Source organism: Thunnus thynnus, chromosome 7 (assembly GCF_963924715.1).
Source record: "Thunnus thynnus chromosome 7, fThuThy2.1, whole genome shotgun sequence".
Taxonomy (NCBI): Eukaryota; Metazoa; Chordata; class Actinopteri; order Scombriformes; family Scombridae; genus Thunnus; species Thunnus thynnus.
Window position 1 is genome coordinate 22,994,860 of NC_089523.1, and position 17,696 is coordinate 23,012,555.

The following is a 17,696-nucleotide window of genomic DNA, read 5'->3' on the forward strand; positions in this document are numbered from 1 at the left end:
TATTGTGCCAGTGCAACGTGTTCTTTCGGTTTCCATTTCTATCATTCCCATAAAGTAGCCTGTGAGTGTTTTATTGTGTGATCTATTTTCTAGTTATATGACTTCAATCCCATCAGTTAAATTCCAGCCTGCAGTGTTTACAGTTTCTCTCTGCGATGATCATACTCTCTTGTTTTCTAGCGCAGTCTGTGTTTTTTCAGCTCACTCGGTTTCGCCACAGGGATAATTTAAGTTTCATTTTAGCTGCAGTTTATGACTACATTCAATTTTCTCCGCTAAACTCATTTTCCACTCAACAACAGCCTTAACATGGTGAACATATGCGTAAGTGCTATTGATATAATAGAAGAAAATCTTTAACACTGCTGATGCTCAATATGAGATTCTGTAAACTAACCAGGTCACATGGATGCTCTTGAACACTGTTCAGCAGCGTAACATCAGGCAGTGGTTTCCAACTCGGGGGTTGGTACCCCCCCCCCCCCCCAAACAGTCGCAAGGTCAATCTGAGGGGTCGCAAGGTCATTAGCAAGGGACAAAAACATTTGTACTGCATAAAATTATGTTTATTTTATATGGGGGTTTTTCATGTTTTAGTTTTAGCTCTTCAGTGAAATCTGACAAGGTAAAATCACTCACAGATCACACATTAATCAAAAAACGTTGGGAACCAGTGACATAAGGAATACAGCAGGTGCAGGAAGATGGAGGGTACAAAACTCTTGAACTTGCAAACACACAAGATGTGATTCATCTCAACCATCTTCAAAGAAACTTGCACCATTAACAAGTTTAGGCGATAGAAAATGAGCTATTTTTGAGATAAACAAGAGATAGATATGACTGCACTTGAGCAAAGTTTTACGCCATTAGGCTACTTCACTGATAAGAGAGCAGGCAAAGAGAAAATGAAACAGATTAATTAGTGAATCAACCTACGACGTCAGAAGAGAAAACCCTTTTAATGACTTTTTCAACAGCTATTGTGTATTTCTGAAATCAAGTATCAGTTTCTCTTTAGTAAACAGTGATGTTAAATTCATTCACATCCATTTTTCCATCATCAAACATCTATATAAATGACAGGTTGATTCATTCATTCAATCCTAATTAATATTAACTTGATGATCCAATTAATTCCCTGTTTACACTTTGTTTTAATGATCATCGTTCAGTTAATTAATTGCTTGATAACTCTTTTCAAGGCTCTCTGGTTCTTTCATTACCTCAGAGCTTTACATTAGATCCGATGTCAGATGTTGTTCACCACTGAACTCATAGCCAGAGCAGATGGGGGTTGAGTGCCTTGCTCAAGGGCATTTAGAGAGTCAACAGCAGTTGTTAAAAAAGTGAGGGGAAAAACTTTTAGATGTTTTCATTTGATCCGTCAATCTGGTCCGAAGCCTTTCTCTCTAGTTTTCTCCAACTTTAATTCCCATACTGAGGAATTAATTTAGTATTGTAGCGAATATGTGATTTTGACTCAGAGCAAACAGACGATCACCCCTGTAACCCCCCCCCACCTCGCATTCGGTCCAAGGCCGTGCTCAGTGGAGGAGCAGATTGAGTGGGAGCCAGTGTATGTAATCTCCTCAGTTTAATTAGAGTGAGCGTGGTGGGCAGCTAAAGTAAACCACATTACCCACCATCTGGTGGGGAGCAGCTCTGCTCTTACCCACCCTCACTATCATTAGCCTCTACAAGACAAGACACAAACACATACATGACAGCTATTTATTCATCCTGCCACTTTCAATACAGACACAACTGTATACTAGTTAGTTGCCATGATGAGGGACATACTCGTGCGTAGACCTCAAATGTAGTGTCTTGTAATCAGAGAACGCTGCACACTGAAATGTCCAAATCAAAATAGATGTCAACTCTATAAAAGCCACATACTGTCCAATACAGGGTCTCAGACATTTCAACTTCGCCTTTTCATCCACTATGACCTCCAATAATAACTACAGCTTGTTCCATATGATGAATAAGCGAAAAGTCTATATGAGCAAGCAGCAAGTAAACATCATAAATTTTATATTTCAAATTTTTGCATGAATGTGGGATTGCTGAATATTAACTATGAATATACAGAAAAATGAATCTTACTTAACTGCAAGGTTATTCTCACCAGATCCTAAAATGAAAGTCTTCGAATCAGCCACCAGAGGGCAGTATGCTACCACAGCTGACACCCAGCCCAGACTGCAGGCAGGGCTTGAGCACGGAGGATTTACTGCTCCACAGAAGGCACAGCTCAACTGGCAGCCAGCAGAGCAGCACAATCATTTGGAGCACAGATGAGAGGAGCCTGGTGTGTGTATGAGAGTGTGTGTGTTGTGATAGAGCATAGGGCATAGATCAGTGGTTTCTGCCCTCACCCTCTGCTGCATCATGACCTGGACAGCTTTCAGTGTGCTTCACTTCTTGAACACATGATTGTGTCATGACACTGCACACATGCAGGGCCAACAACCTCAGCCATGCTCTGGGCAAAGTTAAAAAGGTCCAATCTGTAGTTGTTTAACACATAAATTTGATGTATATTCACATAAGAGAAATCAAAATACGCATTTTACCCACGTCTGCAGATGGAGTTTTGGACAGGGGTTTTTAATACTGTCTTAAATTTGTATGGTGGAGTTATTGATCCTAACTTTGACAGCCATATCTGGGGTGGTGCCAGAGGCCTTAAAAGTCACCACTGACCAAGCTGTACAGTAGTTGTGGCTTTCTCTACATTGCTTGCTCGACAACCCTCCCGTCTCTTCTGATGGAAAAAGACTATTATCACCATTTTATCATCACCGGCTGGAAGACGTGATGACACACTTCAAAGGTGTGGCAGGGTTCAGCCAGAAAGTTTGATCATATGTGGCAAGATTTTCTGTCCCATTTTCAAAATTAAATCTGACAAATCCCCATTAACGTGTACAATGTAACAGGACTTCCTTCTTTTAGTCTCTCTTGATATAACATACTTCTGTATTGGCTGGTGTTAATCAAGCAATCTGTGAGAACATTTTTATTTTGCACATTTATATTCTGAAAATTCAATAGAAATATTTCAATGGAAAATAAGCATTTTGTGTTTTAATATAGACATATTTCATTGCTCAAACTGAAGCAAACCTTGAACAGCATCAGAAAATATTAATAATTAACTTAAATTCAATTCTCTTATAAATTATCTATATTATTAAAAACACCTGTCAATAAACTGGGAAATGATAACTTACAGCTTTTTTCTTTACATTTTGATGTTGGGATGAGTCTTTTATTGACGTTATAGTGATTTCCAACCCCAGGGTGTACTACCAAATAAACGCACAAATACTATAGGTTAACAAATTAGTGTGGAGCTGTGTTAGTGAAATATATTTACAGTTGCACCTATCAATTATCTACCAGCAACCAACCTCCCATCAACCTGAGTCAGTTGTAACATTGCATGCTTTGATTGAGAGTGCAAGAAAACTAGTTAGCAAACAGGCAGCAAAGTGGAAAAAGATGATTAAAAGTAATTAATGGATGAAATGACAATATTCTGCCACTCAAACTTGACCAAATCTACTGAAAAAAAGGAGACAGAGCCTAAATATTGTCAGTTCCAGGACCCCAGTGTATGAACAGACTGTTTGTGTAATTAAGAGTTTCCAGATTAATGGGGGTACATCAGATGAAAAACATTGGGAACCACTACATTTGGATTGTACACTCCGCTCTGCCCTGTTTGCATCTGTTGGCAGTCCAACCTTTAATGGCCATCTCTACAGAACAGCCGCAGCCAACAGCATCAGTGGCACAAGTCTCATGATATCCCACACATCAATGAATCAGTTTTAAATGCCTTGGTGGGCTGGATTTTGGCAGGAAAATCATCAAGGCAAAAACACCAAGTCTTAAAAGAAGCTTCCCTCTTTTCTGTTCAGTTAGAGCCTACTGTGGGATTTACGCGTGGGGACCTAGAGACTGAATTTGAGGTTTGGACACTGAAAGAGGCACGCATAGTAATGGCTGAGATAAGAGAGGAGCTGATCAAATCTCCCTACACCAAAGGGGGGAGAGTGCTTCTCCCTCAGAGTAGAGAGACATAGATGCAGCTCCAAACTGGGAAGCAGCCAGTCTCTTCACAGTGGAGCTTCAGACTGTGGTACATGAATAAATGAATGAATGTAGCCTACACTGGGGAGTCTGTGAAGCCCCCCCACACCCTGCACAAGGTGACAGACTGCTATCGTTGTTGTCACGTTGGGGGGATTAACTCATGAAATTTAAATTTCTGATCAAAAGATGAACATGAGGCAGAAGTCTTGGTCACTTATTGATCAATGAGCGGAAGCCCCAGATGACTATGTTCTCAAATTTCTTACTTTGTCTGATCAACAGTACAAAACCAACATATATTCACTTTATAATGACATAAAACAGTGAAAAGAAACAAATCTTCACATTTGAGAGGCTGGAAAGAGAACATTTGCCATTTTTGCTCAGAAAATGTCTTGCTTGATTATTAAAATTGTTAGCAATTTATTTTCTGTTGATTTACTAACTGATTAATCCACAAATTGTTTCACTGCTACATATAATAAAACACCTTAAAGAGCAGCCTCTACAATAACCATGTTAAATCAACACCTCTGTAATTACTAAGCCTTCATAAAGGTAGGATTTTTAGTCTGTTGTATTAGACTGCATTCATTTAAACTGATGTAGGTGTAGCTAATAAACTGGAAACCGGTTGTAAAATGCCTGTTATTCATGAGCATTTCCTTTCAACTGAGGACCAGATTAAGTGGAGATGATCTTTAAAATCATGAAGCACAATGTTGGAGAATGTCTACAGAAGGAAAATAAGATAAAATACGATAAGACACACGAGGAATAAATTACTATTTAATGGAAGAACTGATTAGATACATATCCCCAAATGCAAATGGCCGCATTCATCTCACCCAAATGATTTCTAGTAAATGATTTCTATTTACTTGGCTGTCTGAGGAAACAAATGTCACCAGAAGAGGGAGACATCAAATTCCTGTGAGAATTACCAAACAAGCAGCTCTGTTCTTCTTGCTCTTCTTCTGTGCTCATTAAAAGCTTTCTACAAAGCCTGAATGGTCAGGCACCATCATATCTTAAAGAGCTCATAATACCCTATTATCCCACTAGAACACTGTGCTCCCAGAATGTTCCTAGAGTCCGTGAGAGTAAAATTGGAGGCAGAGCTTTCTGCTATCAGGCTCCTCTCCTGTGGAACCATCTTCCAGTTTGGGTCCGGAGGGCAGACACCCTCTCTACGTTTAAGAGTAGGCTAAAAACTTTCCTTTTTGATAAAGCTTATAGTTAGGGTTGCCCCCAGGCTTGCCTTAGACCAGCCCCTAGTTATGCTGCTAGGCCTAGACTGCCGGGGGACTTCCCATGATGCACTGAGCTCCTCTCTCTTCCTCCTCCTCCTCTCCATCTGTACACAGTCGTGTACCATTAATGCATGTTACTAACTCAGCATCTTCTCTCTCCTGTAGTTTTGTGTTTTCTCATCTCTCTCCTTTCTTCTCCTGCTGCTTTCTGCAGGTATTTTTGCCTCTGGAGCAGTAGAATCTGGATCTGTGATTACAAGCCATCGACTACCCCTGTGATCCTGCTCAACACCCACTGCTACAATTATTTTTTTCAGTCTTATTATCATTATTATTATTATTATTATTATTATTATCATTATTACACATCTCTATTTGGAACTTGCATTGTGCTATTCCCTCTCTCTCAATCCAATCGGTCGAGGGAGATGGCCGCCCACCCAGAGCCTGCTTCTGCTTGAGGTTTCTTCCTGTTAAAAGGAGTTTTTCCTTGCCAATGTTGCCAAGTGCTTGCTCATGGGGGAATACTGGGTCTCTGTAAATAATATTGTGAAGAGTACAGTCTAGACCTGCTCTATATGAAAAATGCCCTGAGATAACTTCTGCTATGAGTTGCTGCTATATAAATAAAACTGACTTGACTTGATTTGACTTTGCCTCTATGGCCGAACTATTGAGCGCAAAGCTAACATTATCAAACATTATTAACCTCAGTACTCTGGTGGTATGAATTTCAGCTGTCTCTCCATCACAATTCAAATTACACTACTGCTGCAATTCCATATGACACCTGTTAGATGAGCCAAATAGATCTGGGCTATTTCTTGGATTCGGCTTTGGCACTCAGACGAGGAGGAATTTTCTTCCTGGCAGTTGTTCCCTTCACCTGGACTCCTGACTAATCCCACACCGCACATATGTGAGATACGTAAATAAGGATCAAATTAGTTATTTCTTTTCAATAAAATCTCAATGTTTCTTCCGAGAAGTGAAGTGACGACAGGCTTTGATCTCCTATCTCTGCGAGTTCAAGCTTTTTTCTCACCATTTTCAAATCCCAGTCTTCTTCATCTGAGTTGTCAATTATTCTTACTATTTTTAGAGTAACTGATTCATTTCTGAACTACTCAGGTTTTCTGCTGTATTTACTGCAACAACAAAAAAAAGATCTGAAATACAGAAATACCGTTTTGACAAAAACAGTCTGTGTGCTGGTTGAAAAAGTGAAGAGAGAAGAGAAAGTCTCATCTGTCAGCGGGCAGACGGAGCAGACTTCATTTTGTTCTTGAGTGTTGAGAGACGATAGCTTTGGATTCCAAATGACAGGCATTGACATGATATGAGACTTTTCAACAATCTGCAATAATGACCTTTTCTCAGAACCTACAAACTGTCAGGTAATAACAAGTCTTGGGTGAAAACAGACAATCTTTTGGCACAGGTAAAAGTGTTACCTAGCAACACCCGCTGTCCTCTCAATAGTCAGCTTGGAGGTATCTCTGGAGATGCTCCCCCCACCTACAAAGACCTGGTTCAGCTTGCTTCCACAGGCCCCATGACCCCCCTGGACAAACAACAGCCTCATTCTCTGCACCGCTGCTGACCTCATTGTCTCTTTGTGAAGGGAAAATCCAGAGTTGCATTCTGTTAAATGGTGCATCAACTGCGAGCGGGACAGACCTCTCTACCTCTGGCACAGGCCTACAGATGAGCCCGGACACCGCTGCCTTTTCCTCAGGACAGCACACAAGGAAAACATGGTAAGAGAAGAGACCACAAAATATTCTCTACACCTTGCTCCATCTGTCTGCTGTATGCACTTCTGAGAAAAACACGTCTCTCACACTGTCACCTTCACTTGCACCCTCACAATTTACAGAAACAGATGCTGTTTACACATGTAGTATTCATAGCAAACTTGTATCACACTTGTTTCTCCTTATGTTTATTTTTTTTTATAATCCACATGCATTTTATGACCTAATTCTGTACAGCTGTACTACATTTCTACATTGCTTTTGCACTAATGCTAATTTCAGTGGCTAAAATTGCATGTTTAGATAAACTCAAGTGCTACAGTAATACAAGGGAGCAGATGGTATGGCATTTATTTAAATGGATTTTGTACTGTAATTGTATAATACCAAGTCTGCATCTTATGTCTATAGAGAGGTTTATTATAATTACTGTAATACTCTCAATATGTTGTTTTTGGAAACAGCTGCTCATTGAGAGAGTTTAGCCCAACAAATACGCATTCAGTTCTGAATGATAAGACATTTCTGAAAAGTGAGAACATGAAACATGTCGAACAATATGCAAGATATGTGTCACATACACCTGTACACACCTACGGTTCTGACTCAATACATCTGGACTGGTCAGTGATGGCTGATATCCAGGATTACAATTCTCCTAATTAAATCTGACAGAGCCTGACAGGTGCTCTGTTGTTGAGGAGCAGATGGTCAGCAGGTAGCTTTTGTCTCAAATAAGCAAACTTGCCAAAACATCATCAATAGGAACGAGGAGTAAATGAGGTCTGACGTGCCTGCTGTAATTCTTACAGAGTCTTGATGGAGACACTTTATCAGTGATTGAGAACCCGGTGGCTGTCAGTCAACCCTTCCACTCAGAGAAAACAGCAGGAGTCGAAGAGACCAAGGGAGTGCAGAGCTGGTTAAAAGGGATTCATTCTACACCTCACAGTAAGCTTCAGTGATGATGAGTGGCATTAAACCTCTGACTACAACAGCAATCTTGCTTTATTACTGCAAAAAAGCTGCAGAAACATAATACCCTAACTGTAAAGTAGACATCTCCAAGTCCCTTTACTTTAAGTTCCCCATTTTAGCATTTATAGGCAACATTTAAACATTTACTAAATGGTTTATTGCACTATAATGTAGTTGTAAGTAGATAATGAGTACATAGTAAAGTACAGATGTAATATTATGAAATATGTCCTCGTAAGGGAAGTTATAATTATTATACTCTATTAATAAACACTTGAAATGTCCATATACACTTATAACTACATTAATATTCATTTATTAAATGTTTATATACTGCTTATAAATACAAAATAGGGGGAATTAAATATCAATCAAACCATCTGCAATGATAAGAAGTACAGCAGTGCTTCCTTATGAAAATGTCACTGAATAGATTTGCTTGTGTTTCAACTGTTAAGTGCTGCCCATGTGTAAAATATACCTTATTAATTTCTCTTTCTGTCTCAGTCCTGTGTGTCAGTGTACTATATATATGTAACAGTTGACATTTAATAACTCTTCTCAGCTCATCTTTGAGATCAGGCAGCATTAATTCCAGTCTTAACCATTGATTTAGCTCACAGGCTGGTGAGGCTCCTGGCAGCAGTGTGTGCAGTTGGACTCCTGGGAGGCTTAGCTGTAGGTGTCTGGTTTCTAGGTGAGTCATTGTGTCTGAGAAAGAATCGCTAAATGAGCTTAACAGGGACAAGCAACTGGAAACTGATGAGCAAAATGCCTAGTTACAACTAGTCTGGCTTCTGTGCGCTTTCAAGTCAATTCTGCTGAAATATTTTTGATTATTTAAATTAGTTTTTAAAGAACTGTGACAAAGACTTGTACTATTTTACAGTCGGAAAAAAATAACTTATCAGTGCTCTCTGACAAATTATACAATGGTGATACTGTTTCTAAATTATCTCAAACTTAACTTTGTCATTTGCATACTGCAATTTCTTCCTACATGGCGATCCAGATATATCTGAAATGAGCTAATATCTGCTAATATATTGGTATTGAAGTATTGAAATTAGTTTTAATCTTTAATGATACATTATTCTCATTTTTACATCGGTAAAACTTTCACTGGATGCAAAATAATTCATAACTTTGCATTCAATATCACCACCGCTTTATGGGTTTGGGTTTAAAAATGAAGATCCCCAAAATTTTGATTGATAAGGGCTCATCAAAATATTTTTAAGGACCACATCAAAATGGATACTTTCTACAGGCGCCACTCCACACTAAAGATTGGGATATCTTGTCCTCTGCTGCATCAATTTTGACTCTTCTTGTTTTAATCTGTCTCTCACAAGTCCCCAAATTTCATGGACTAATAAATTGCTGGAATACCCTCAGAGGAAATAGGCAAAAAACAAATACATAAATCATCATGCTGAGAATTGTTTTAGTGAGCTTTTTTTTTTTTTGCTAAACAGCAGCACTGCCAGCTATGAAAATATTTCATTACTTTCCTCTCCTGCATCATAATATTGTATTGCTCTACCAGACAGGGTTTGTCTGTTCTGTGTACTAATTGTGGTTTGTTTTTGCTGCTGATTGACCGCCTCATTAACTACAGTATGTCTTTACCATATTTAGTCAAACTTCTACTGAGGCCCTCCTCCCCTCAAAGCCCAGTGGGACTAGGGGATGCTAAGGAGACGTCCTTCTGCAATGTGACAGAGGAGATTTCTATCTCTGACCCCAGGAAAGGTCTGTGTTACCTCCTCTCTTTGGTGTTTTTTTGGAGGGAAGCTTTGTTTCATTGTCTTATGAATTAACAAGCAGAGCAGGATTTTGTGGTTGCTCATTGTTATGCGATTCATCACGCTGGGTTATAGTTCACCTCTGAAGTGATTCTGAGTTGAACAGTAGCAAAATTATCATTCGATTGTCATTCGACAGCTGCTTCTTGTTGCCTTTTGTTCACTCTCGAGAGATGCCCATTGACCGACCAGAAAACATCACACATAATGATCTGTTTGTACTGACTGCATTAGCATAGATACTCGTTTTTCCTAATCATTTCCCAGTCATAGAAGAGGCTCGTTCATTACTGTTGACTGAGAGCTTGTCTCTGGAGGGATTTTCAATCAATCAGGTTCAGTGTTTTACAGAATCAGCCCGGAGAACTCCCTCCTGGAGATCCAGCTGGGGAAACTGCCCACCTGGCTGCCGGTGTGCTACGAGAGGTGGAATTCTTCACTGGGAACACTGGTCTGCAGACAGCTGGGATATCTGAGGTATGTCTTGTACTCCTGACAGGATCACACACCGGCCCCCTGTTGCATTCAGCCCTTAGCATAGATCGAAACTTATGGACCTCTTACTAACTTATAGTTTAATCTTAAACTGCTCTGCCAAGGTTGAATGCTTGGCTTATTTATGATCTGCTAATACCTCATTTACAATCTTGTTTCACACCTTATGAGTCTGAATTATCTAAATACTCATTCCCACCCATTTTGCATATGTTCTCCTTCCAGACTGACTGAGCATAAAGGAGTGAATCTAACTGATATTGGGCCAAACTATACTGATGGCTTCATACAAATTACCTCAGAATACAAGAGCAATCTGGAAAATATGTGGCAATTCAGGTAATGCAATTTGTCTGAGGACATCATATTCATAATGATGCAGAGGAAACTGTGGCTACTAACGCATTAATTATGCATCATTAGTTACCCAATTTATTTTCATTTAGGGGGAGCTGTATCACAGGGAAGGTTATCGCTTTGCAATGTTTTGGTGAGCAAATTAAACTTAACTTTTTGTTTGACTTTGCACCTAACACCAAGCCCTGTAGTCTCTAAATAATTCTTGAAAAAAAGCTTAATTTCAGTGCCAGAGAGAGTGAATGATGGCGCTTGCTGCTGCACTTTCTGACCAGTTCAATTCATTTTTGATGAATGGATCTCTGTGCAGAGTGTGGTACAAGAGCGAAGCTGCCCAGGATAATCGGGGGAGTCGAGGCCACACTGGGCAGGTGGCCCTGGCAGGTCAGCCTCTACTACAGCAACCGCCACACCTGCGGAGGCTCCATCATCACCAGTCAATGGGTCGTCACAGCTGCCCATTGTGTGCACAAGTAAGACTGCTGACCTTCCCAGCACTAAAGGTCAGAGGTTACGGACTTCACATAGGAGAATAATCAGTCATTAACAGCTGCACCACACAGGACAGATGACAATTCTCTCTTATCCTGTCCCTTCTTTCCTTCCTTCAAATGTCAGCTACAGGCTACCTCAGGTATCCAGCTGGGTGGTCTACGCAGGCATTGTGACCCGCAGCTCGGCTAAAATGGCTCAACACACAGGGTACGCTGTGGAGAAAATCATCTACAACAAGAACTACAACCACAGGAGCCACGATAGTGATATAGCCCTGATGAAACTGCGGACTCCGCTGAATTTCTCAGGTCAGTGTAGAAGTCTCCTTGAAAACTTTGCAAACACAGCACTCTAAAAAAAACCACAGAAATCTCAATAGTATAGCCTCAGTTTACCATTTAACTTTCTTGTGCTGATGCACCACAAGAGTAGTACCCTCCTCCTTTTATATGGATGGCAATATTATATGTATCATTCCCAGGACTGGGAATTTATATTTATAAATCCTTCACTAAGTTTGTGTGTAAAGTTATACTTAGTTTTAGTTTTCTACTTTTAGTAACTTCTAACTTGAATCAAACTAGCGATATACTAAATTGGGTTGCACCATTAAACCTTAAGGAATGTGCTAGGAATGCAAAAGCAATCAACTACTGTATGTAAACAGGAAGTCCCTGGCGCATCGAAAGCTGTAACAGAGCTTCCTAAGATAACAGTTTTTGGGGCAAAACAACATATCAAAATGAACTGCCAGTCCTTTGTAAATGTAGAAATAACCTTGTTTTATTCATATATGAATACATAAAGAAATGTATATGTTTCAGAATCGATACATAGCATTCATGCAGTTTAGAGTGAGAGAAATATCGGATTATGCAACCAGATCTGGTCATTTATTGGTGTAATGTTTTGTAATTTGAGGTATGTTGTGTTATTTTTGTAAAATATAGTGTAAAATCTTCCCAGTTTACATAATTATTAGACATTTTGATCTACTGATCTGTCAGATATGCCGACATATTCCACACTACCTCTTACAATATTAAATCTAAACAGGTAAAACATTAGCAGCCAGTTGGTTCAGTCAGCTGTGCAACAGCTACAGTACACCTGGCAGCTAACAGGTATAAATATTTATTAACAATTCATCTCTATGTAAGAGCTAGTTTGTGTGATGCACTGTGTTTTAATTTAGTCATCAGTAAATCTCCACTTAGTAAATACTTAGGTTGTAACTAGGCTAAATTTAAACTAACAGCTGGTGCAACTGGCTCCAGGTGTGTCGTGAGTACGAATTTCTGTTGCAACAATGAACAATGATATGAAGTAGGCACTTTTATCAAACTTATGCAAACATACTGTATGTTGCATCATAATATAAAATCCTACTCTGAAACCACAATGTTGTACAGAACAAATTCTATACACAAAATTCAAATGCACGCTTGCAACCTAAACAAAATTTACATAACAATAACTTGTGATCCCAACCACATTCAGAGTGCACAATGAGCTTGAGAGATCCCATCACAAGACAAAATCAAAACAGAAAAAAATAACTTAGTATGTGTTTGTCTCCCTTTTTTTCCCTTTAACTAGACACAATTAGACCCGTGTGTTTGCCTCAGTACGACTATGATCTTCCAGGGGGTACGCAGTGCTGGATCTCTGGATGGGGATACACACAGCCTGATGGTGGTAAGACGCTACTGCATCGCTCTGAGTTAACAGCCTAACAGTCTAATTCACACATCATAACAGAGTGTGCCAAGAGTATTGACCGAGCAGCCTTAAATGTGTGTTTTCTCTCTCTCAGTTCACTCACCTGACACCTTGAAAGAGGCACCAGTTCCCATAATAAGCACAAAAAAGTGTAACAGCTCCTGCATGTACAATGGAGAGATCACATCACGGATGCTTTGTGCCGGATACACAGAGGGAAAAGTGGATGCATGTCAGGTCAGATGCTTGTTTTGAACAGCACCTTTCATAGGCGTTTTAAAGAAGGATCTTGCCTCCGGTGATTTGTTTACAGTGAAACGTTGGCATAATGAAGGCTGGGTCAGTGTGTAACAATCGTCATCTGTATTTACCTCTCCAGGGGGACAGTGGGGGTCCTCTGGTTTGCCAGGAGGACAACGTGTGGAGGCTGGTGGGGGTCGTTAGCTGGGGAACAGGCTGTGCTGAGCCCAACCATCCAGGGGTTTACACCAAAGTGGCTGAATTCTTGGGCTGGATCTACGAAATGATTGAGGTACACACACATTTACTCAGGGACTGTACTTATGTACAATTTTAGGGTACTTCTTCAAGTATCTCCAGTTGATGCTACTTAATACTTCTACTCTACTACATTTCAGAGGGAATCGTTGTGCTTTTTAGCCCACTACATCTATCTGACAGCTAGCTTCTTGATAGTTTGCAAGATACATCAAGATACAAACAAATCATGTGTTCACCTAATAAAATGTAATGCAATATTATAGATTAAACTACCCAACAGTATATAAAGTATTTCAAATGAGCTCTTCCTCAACCAGCTGCAACATTACAATTCATCAATAATAGTAATAATGATAATCCAATAATATAAAATAACATTCTGACAGGGGCCATTCTGCTACCTATATGAATGAATGAATGAATACTTTTAAGTTTACATTTTGCTGATATGTATTTCTACTTAAGTAAAATATGCAGGATGTTTACTTGTCATTATATTTTAACATCAAGATATTGCCTCTTCTACTTAACTAAAAGTTGACAATACTTTTCCACAAATATCAGACAGCCCTAATTAATTTCATACCCATTATTATGATTTTAATATTGTTAGTAACAAACAAGGAATTGGAAACTGAACAATGGAATATAATTGGAGTTGTTCACACTGATTGCTAATCATTTTTATTTCTCTTTGCAGAATTACTGAGGGATCATGAAGCACAACAAGCAGAGGACGCTACTAATAACAGAAACTTAAAAATAACTTTTAAAAAATAACATAGTCAGTATTTTTACTCTAAATGTCCGTTATATCATGTATACACAAAGGCAGGCTGGAGACATCAAAATGCATTTTTACGTTGTATTTTTCATGTATCAAATATAAATTATGGCTCTTATAACACTTTGTCCAGTGTCATTATTGAGTTGCAGCTCTTCTTGTTTTCTTCTTCATTGACATAAAAAAACAGTTACAATGTCCTCTTCCACAAACTGATCATATACAGAATATCAAAATATTCATCTTACGGTTTATAGAGGTAAAAAAAGAAAAGCAAAAATAAACAAACTGAACTAAAAAGATTAAAAAACAAAACAAAACAGGTATTTACAGCCATTGGATTAGAAGAAATTGAAGGAATTTAATCGATGTACTGTTTGACCTTTGTAAAGACCAGGAAGTTTGGATTTTTACCTGTAAATTTGCTTTTATGAATGTGAAATTTAGCCAATAAAATAAAAGATTTGTAATATATAGCTGGTAATTCAATTTAGTTATCTTCTAGTATGACAATTAGCACAGCTGTTGATAAAGATGCAGCTCTTCTTCTCACCGCGCGGAGGCATCTGTGTGACGTTTCCGCTCATCTAGTTTCCATAGAAACTAACAACATTAGCTAAACCAGCGTTAGCTCTCACTTTAAGTTGGCAGGAATTAACTAGTTTGTCATATTTTTAGTGATATTGCTGTATAAAATGTAATATGTTAGTGTCTAATTAAATAGCAACACTGTTGACAAGTTGACTCTCTAACTTCAACTCACAAAGTTTATTGTTTTTCTTGGTGTTTGACGTTCTTGTCAGACAGCTAACTAGCTAAATTAGTGTTAGATTAGTCAGTCACCTTAAGATGTCATTCACTGGCAGTACGGGGGCTGTTTTGCAGCAGGTCAATCAGTTTTGGTCCATGCTGGATGATCTTTGTGAGAATGACCCCGAAGCCTACCACAAGTTCATCGAGAAACAGATGAAGGAAGGAGCTGAATATAGTGCACCGCCTGTGCTCGACTCATGTCTGTGCACTGACATACTGGTACGTCACGTCGTTGCTAACTTTGTTAACTGTTAACTAAATTAATTAAATTGACTTAAGCCATACAAGCCTGCATACACAGTTCCTCACGACAAACGTTTTACTGAAAGCAAGGAGAGCACAGGTGAGTCTCATTAATGATGGCTCCGCTCCATTTAGTTGTGCGAGTCGCTCAATACACAGGTGTTACACCAAATTCTGTTACCCAACAATTCAGTGACCCATATTGGAATATCAGCTAAATTGACACTGCAAACAATTAATCCTCTTGCATCATATAATCTGATGAAGCACAGATTTCAGCACGCCAAAATCACTATCAAAAATATCAATATGGAACCACCCTATTTAGTAACAGCTATCGAAATTAAGTAAAGTTTGTAATGGTAAAATAACCAGGTCACATAATGTATGGGTCACAGAATTTGGAGTAACACCAGGACCCTATAAGCACAAAAACGAAATGTAGTCTTAATGATATTAATGAGTTACTCCTGTCCATCGATTTGAGTAATGATTTGTCTGTCTTTTAGGCCTACAACTAACGATTATGTCCATTATCAATTCCATTCTTGATTGATTATTCAGGTTATAAAATGTCAGCAAATAGGAGAAAATTCCAATCACAAGTCCCCAAAGCCCATGGTGATGTTTTCAGATGTCTTGTTTTGTCTGACTGACAGTCCAAAGCCTTAAGATGAAAATCAAGAAAATATTTACATTTTAGAGGCTGGACATTTTGCCATTACTTAAATGATAGACCGATTACCAAAACTGTTACCAATTAATGTTCTGTTGATTGACTAGTTGATTAATCAACTAATTGTTTTAAATTCTACTGTATGCTTGATATAAAACATCTGGGTTTTGCTACATATGGTAACGCTGTCACACCTGTAGCTCTAGCTGTTGCACCTGTATCCATTTACAGTGTTGAAATGTTGTGTGTTTTGACAGTTTTTTGACAGTACATCTGTGTCCTCAACAGGAGCCGGGGAAAGGGTTGTTATACATCAACATATGCAGCTGGAAACGTGTGCCTGCGCCTCAGGATCCCAGCAAGCCATTACCTGTGTGTGCAGGAAAACTGGAAACAGACACAAATGAAGGTCAGAGTAAAACACAAAGCCGCCCTGCATCACAAGCGACAGAAATGCCCTTTGTGTGACACAATATTGACATAAATTGGTGTTTTGCAGGCCGCTACGCTGTGTTGGATGTGGCATTAAACGCTTCAGTGCTACAGGAAAGTAAGAAAGACAAAACAGAGATGAACCAGGTTTATATGCTGGCACTGAGCTTTGCCCAGCAGCAGCATGGGTTCAGGTTATCTCACCAGTACACTGTCGTCAGCCATAGCCCAAAAAGTAGCCCAGATGACTTGTACCGGCGCCTTGGGTTTCAGCAGAGGCCCAACACAGCCAAACAACCTGACACAGGTGGAGTAAAAAGTCAGTACCCTGAAAAGCTGCTAAAAGTTCTTTTCTTTGGAGCTACTTTTCTTTGCTGGTGCAGCTGTATCATCTTTCACCTCCTACCAGATTTTCTAATAATCCATAATGTTCTTTTTTACAGGCATACAGACACCAGCTGCCCTCCTGCAGCAGATCTCCTGTCTACGTTCAGAGAAACAAGACAAAGATCCGGCAGCACAAATTATCTGTAGACCTGCGGAGCACAAGAAGAAGGGTTTAATCCAGGTCATCTCCACCACATATCAGCAGCCTCAGAAGCCAGACTACCAACTAGAGGTGAAGACTGATACAGCAGGAGTTCCTTGCAACGTGGAACTGACAGTGGAGCTGCCAAAGGTTAGCTCCATGTCAGAGTGCCAGCTGAGAATATCCAAGGTTAGCGGATACACACTCCCCTGAACAGAGATATAATGAACCATTTTAGAGTCTAGTGTATGTCAGTACATTGTTGGATGTCATAAAAAATACATCATTGCCCTGTTTCAGGTATTAGTCTTATAATGTGCTGAATGTATTTTTCTACACAGGAAGATGTCTTATTGGAAGTGGAGGATGTCTACTATTTGCTTTTGGAGTTCCCAAAAACTGTAAATGAAGACACTGCAGCTGCCATATTTAACAAGAAGAAACGAAGACTTACTTTAAAAGTGGATATTTTATGACATTTCAAAGCCAATCAATCTGAAGTTATTTGCCTCCATCAGCCCCCCTGCCATGATTGGGCAGAGGACGCTTCTGCTACTAAGAATACCTTCAATAACCAAAACAAATTAAATTTCTTCAATCTGAAATACCTTGTGAACACATGGAGGGACTTGTTCTGAAATAAATTTGTCAGTGTCCCTTTGTGCTGTGGGTTATGGGTTTATCTGCTGCAGCAAATTTAATTCTTAATGCAAAAAAATTAATTGACTTTAATGACAATCTGT

The 17,696-nt window shown here is 39.2% G+C and overlaps 2 protein-coding genes across 3 annotated transcripts; both read left to right on the forward strand.

Annotated features, from left to right (window-relative positions):
* The first annotated feature begins 5,906 nt into the window (after positions 1–5,906).
* On the forward strand, positions 5,907–14,185 carry tmprss5 (transmembrane serine protease 5). Its single transcript, XM_067595908.1, has 13 exons — positions 5,907–7,123; positions 7,933–8,071; positions 8,715–8,795; positions 9,740–9,853; positions 10,248–10,383; positions 10,627–10,740; positions 10,848–10,891; positions 11,069–11,231; positions 11,377–11,561; positions 12,853–12,951; positions 13,070–13,212; positions 13,355–13,507; positions 14,177–14,185. Exons 1-13 carry the CDS (start codon positions 7,121–7,123, stop codon positions 14,183–14,185), a joined length of 1,383 nt encoding a protein of 460 aa, XP_067452009.1. The 5' UTR covers positions 5,907–7,120.
* Positions 14,186–14,818: 633 nt separating this feature from the next.
* pih1d2 (PIH1 domain containing 2) lies at positions 14,819–17,610 on the forward strand. 2 transcript variants are annotated; one of them, XM_067595031.1, is made up of 5 exons: positions 14,819–15,292; positions 16,281–16,401; positions 16,492–16,731; positions 16,868–17,142; positions 17,295–17,610. In XM_067595031.1, exons 1-5 carry the CDS (start codon positions 15,110–15,112, stop codon positions 17,427–17,429), a joined length of 954 nt encoding a protein of 317 aa, XP_067451132.1. In that variant the 5' UTR covers positions 14,819–15,109; the 3' UTR covers positions 17,430–17,610. The 2 variants fall into 2 exon arrangements, with proteins under 2 accessions (XP_067451132.1, XP_067451131.1); XM_067595030.1 differs by having other exon boundaries at positions 14,821–15,292; positions 16,492–16,743.
* Positions 17,611–17,696: the final 86 nt, after the last annotated feature.